At 34.6% G+C, this 3,366-nt stretch overlaps 1 protein-coding gene across 1 annotated transcript; it reads left to right on the top strand.

Moving 5' to 3' along the window:
* Nucleotides 1-872: 872 nt before the first annotated feature.
* LOC110877171 (peroxidase 43) lies at nt 873-2,952 on the top strand. The gene is made up of 4 exons (XM_022125343.2): nt 873-1,166; nt 1,281-1,463; nt 1,697-1,859; nt 2,438-2,952. Exons 1-4 carry the CDS (start codon nt 945-947, stop codon nt 2,857-2,859), a joined length of 990 nt encoding a protein of 329 aa, XP_021981035.1. The 5' UTR covers nt 873-944; the 3' UTR covers nt 2,860-2,952.
* The last annotated feature ends 414 nt before the right edge of the window (nt 2,953-3,366 follow it).

The raw sequence follows: 3,366 nt of genomic DNA, 5'->3' as shown, positions 1-3,366 counted from the left end.
TATATTATAATTTTTAATTATTTTGTTTTGTCATAACTAGTTTTTTAGTATATTTTTCTTTACTATTATAACTTTTAATGTATTTCTTTTTGACATGCTTATTTCTTTTAATATCTACTCAAAATCAACTTGTGAATAGCAATGTACGATAATCAAAGTACAGACGTACATCTCATTAAAACTATCTCACCGTTTAGTTTTTGTTATATGCAATGTATATTTTCGTCATATTAATAATATGATATAATGGGTTACAAAGTTCGTATAAACCGTTGCGACGTGCTTGCTTTTTTCTACGTTTCGATAAATGTTTCATTCAAAATTGAACGGATCAAATAATGATTTTTTTTTGTTAATTATGGTAACGAACCACATGTTTGAACATCAGGGTATTGGTATTCAATTTTATGGATGTCTCGACGTTCCAGTGTATATTCCATTGAAAACAAAGTTGTATTCACACTTCTATTTATTTTTAACTTTTTTGGTTGCTATAACGAGTGTCTGTTTTATACGGGTATCTTATCGTATGAACCAATGACGACCAAAAATCCGCCACAAAGCGCGGAAATCATACTAGTTTTAGAATAACATTAAAAGAAAACTGTCGTACAATGCAAAGCTAGCAACAAGATCAAAACCATTTTCATTCTAAAATAAAAAAAATTCATTCTTTTAAAGATATTGATCAAAAGTGTATATCTTTTCTGTCACCGTATCATTCTCTCATATTCAAGTGAAAAAAAAAAAGAAAAAGAATAGAAATAGACGTGACGTGTGTTACATGCACATAAAAAACAAACAAAATAAATATAAAATAGTGTAATATAAACAAAACATAAGACTTGAATACTTAGTTGAGCCTTCATTCATTGCATTCATATCTCATACCACTCCCCCCTTCCTTTCTTCATCCATTTCATATTCTTCTTAACAAATACATCATGAAATTGATCAAAATGACCATGGTGGTGCTGGCTATCATAATAACATTTGAGTTTTTCATTGTAGCTAATTCACAAGGTCAACTCAAAGTAGGGTTTTACAATCAGGTGTGTCCCAACGCAGAATCAGTGGTTACTAATATTGTGAGAGATGCAGCGAAGTCCGACCATCGTATTCCTCCTGGCTTGCTCAGGCTTCACTTTCATGACTGCTTTGTTGAGGTTCTCCATCTCTCACAAACACATTTAGAAATTAATTAAGCGACGGGTTTGTGATGGTTTATGTTGTCATATTTGTAGCAGTATTGTATTGCTTACAATTTTGTTTATTTGTAGGGGTGTGATGGGTCCATATTAACAGATAATGGTAACACTTCAGAGAAAGGTGCATTCGGGCATCAAGGGTTAATAGGGTTTGACATAATAGAGGATGCAAAAGCAAAGTTGGAAAGTTTATGTCCTGGTGTGGTTTCATGTGCGGATATTGTGGCCATGGCTGCAAGAGATGCTGTTGCATTCGTAAGTTAAAGAACACGCACAATTATTATCTGTTAAAAATGTCATTTTTACTGTTTTTCTCTCACACGCAGTGTAAGTATATATGTGTGAGAGAGAGAGTTAGATTGAGTCATTCAGATTATCTGAACCGAATGACTCAATCTATCTCTCTCTCACATATACTTACACTGTGTGTGAGAGAAAAACGATAAAAATGACATCTTTTTAACAGATAATAATTGTTTTTCTGACAGAGTCATGGACCAGTTTATCAAGTTGAAACCGGAAGGAAGGATGGTCTAGTGTCAAACATTGATCTTGCTAATAGAATGCCTGATGTGAGAGATTCAATACAGCTTCTGAAACAAAAGTTCATTGAGAAGGGGCTTAATGCCAAAGACCTTGTGATTCTCAGTGGTAATTTTGTTTGGTTTATATTTATTTAATCTTTTGGGAAAATTACAAAAATAGTTATGTTGACCAAACAATTCTCTAAAACTTATCATTCATTTCCGCAAATCGAAAGCCTGCCAGATAAGCTTTATCGGTTGAGACGGCTAAAATGTAGCCTACACTTTTAGCGGTCGGCTAAGCCTGCACATTTGGCAAAAGGGTCGGCCAGGTCTGCGCTTTTGGGTGCTTGCTAAAGGTTAGCCACGCCTTTTGAGGACGGCTAAGGTTCACTGACTCTTTTTAAAAAAAAAAAAATTGGGTCAACTACACTATTTTGATAATTTTCCTTTATCTTTTGGGTTCCATTCATGCACTTTATAGGATATCTTTTAACACAGTTAACAATATATATGTGTGTTATTGATCATAATATTTACTACTTCTGTGATTGTACCAACCATATTCTTTCCTGCCTTAAATGCTTTTATTGTGTCTGCAATAAATGAAAGCAAATCATCTAGTTTTCTATTAAAAGTTTGTACCAAAAACATGAATAAAATTATGTGCGAATTTTAATAGCTTACTTTATCGCTAATATTCAGCTGCACATACTATCGGTTCAACTGCGTGCTTCTTCATGGAGGAACGGCTCTACAACTTTGCATCACGTGGTGGTCCAGACCCGAGTATCAACCCTCGTTTGCTACCTGAACTGACATCGACATGCCCTAAAAATGGAGACGTTGGCGTCAGATTACCAATGGATCATGGGAGCGAAGACACATTTGACATTCAAATCCTACAAAACATTAGGAGTGGTTTTGCGGTGCTACAGTCGGATGCAAAGCTTATGGACGACGTGACAACAAGGGGAATAGTAGATTCGTATTTCGGGGTGTTGGCTCCGTTAACTGGACCATCATTTGAGGCGGATTTTGTGACTTCCATGATAAGAATGGGTAGAATTGGGGTCAAGACCGGTTCTAATGGAAATATTAGGCGTCTATGTAAATCGTTTAATTAACATGATAGAATAAAAGGAGCTAGTGTCTCTTGCAAATTACGATCATAGACTTATTTTTGTTATATATACAGGAGCTAGTGTCACTTGCAAATTACAACCATAGACTTATTTTAGTTATATATACACTTTTGAGTTTTGACCAAGTGATACAAAGTGATCCCTTATATTAATCGAATTTTGGTTAACTGATATTTACAAAATGCTAAATTAAGGCATTGATTTACTAAGCCAACAAGTCACTGGAAAATAAACTAATATTTGGCTTCTTACCATCTTTACCGGAAATAGAAGGGAGCCACCAGAAAACCGTAGAGCCGCCGTCGTTTGGGTGAGGGTTAACACGCGATATAAAAGAACTAGTTTTGATATAAGTGGAGCTGACTTATGAAATGTTCATTGTGGTTAAAGTAGCCACCTGCTTCTATATGTACATACATAATATATATAAAAGAAAAGCAAAAGAGTTTTTTACTGATGTAGTGCAGTTTTCAAAAGTTTAATCAAAAC

Source organism: Helianthus annuus, chromosome 9 (genome assembly GCF_002127325.2).
Source record: "Helianthus annuus cultivar XRQ/B chromosome 9, HanXRQr2.0-SUNRISE, whole genome shotgun sequence".
In the NCBI taxonomy this organism is placed as follows: domain Eukaryota; kingdom Viridiplantae; phylum Streptophyta; class Magnoliopsida; order Asterales; family Asteraceae; genus Helianthus; species Helianthus annuus.
Note: the sequence above shows the minus strand (reverse complement) of the source record. Positions and strands in the feature narration are given on the sequence as shown.

Coding starts and splice junctions, on each gene's coding strand:
- LOC110877171 (XM_022125343.2), top strand. CDS start 945: ATGAAATTGATCAAAATGACCATGGTGGTGCTGGCTATCATAATAACA. Junction 1,167..1,280: donor TTCATGACTGCTTTGTTGAG/GTTCTCCATCTC, acceptor GTTTATTTGTAG/GGGTGTGATGGGTCCATATT. Junction 1,464..1,696: donor CAAGAGATGCTGTTGCATTC/GTAAGTTAAAGA, acceptor TTTTTCTGACAG/AGTCATGGACCAGTTTATCA.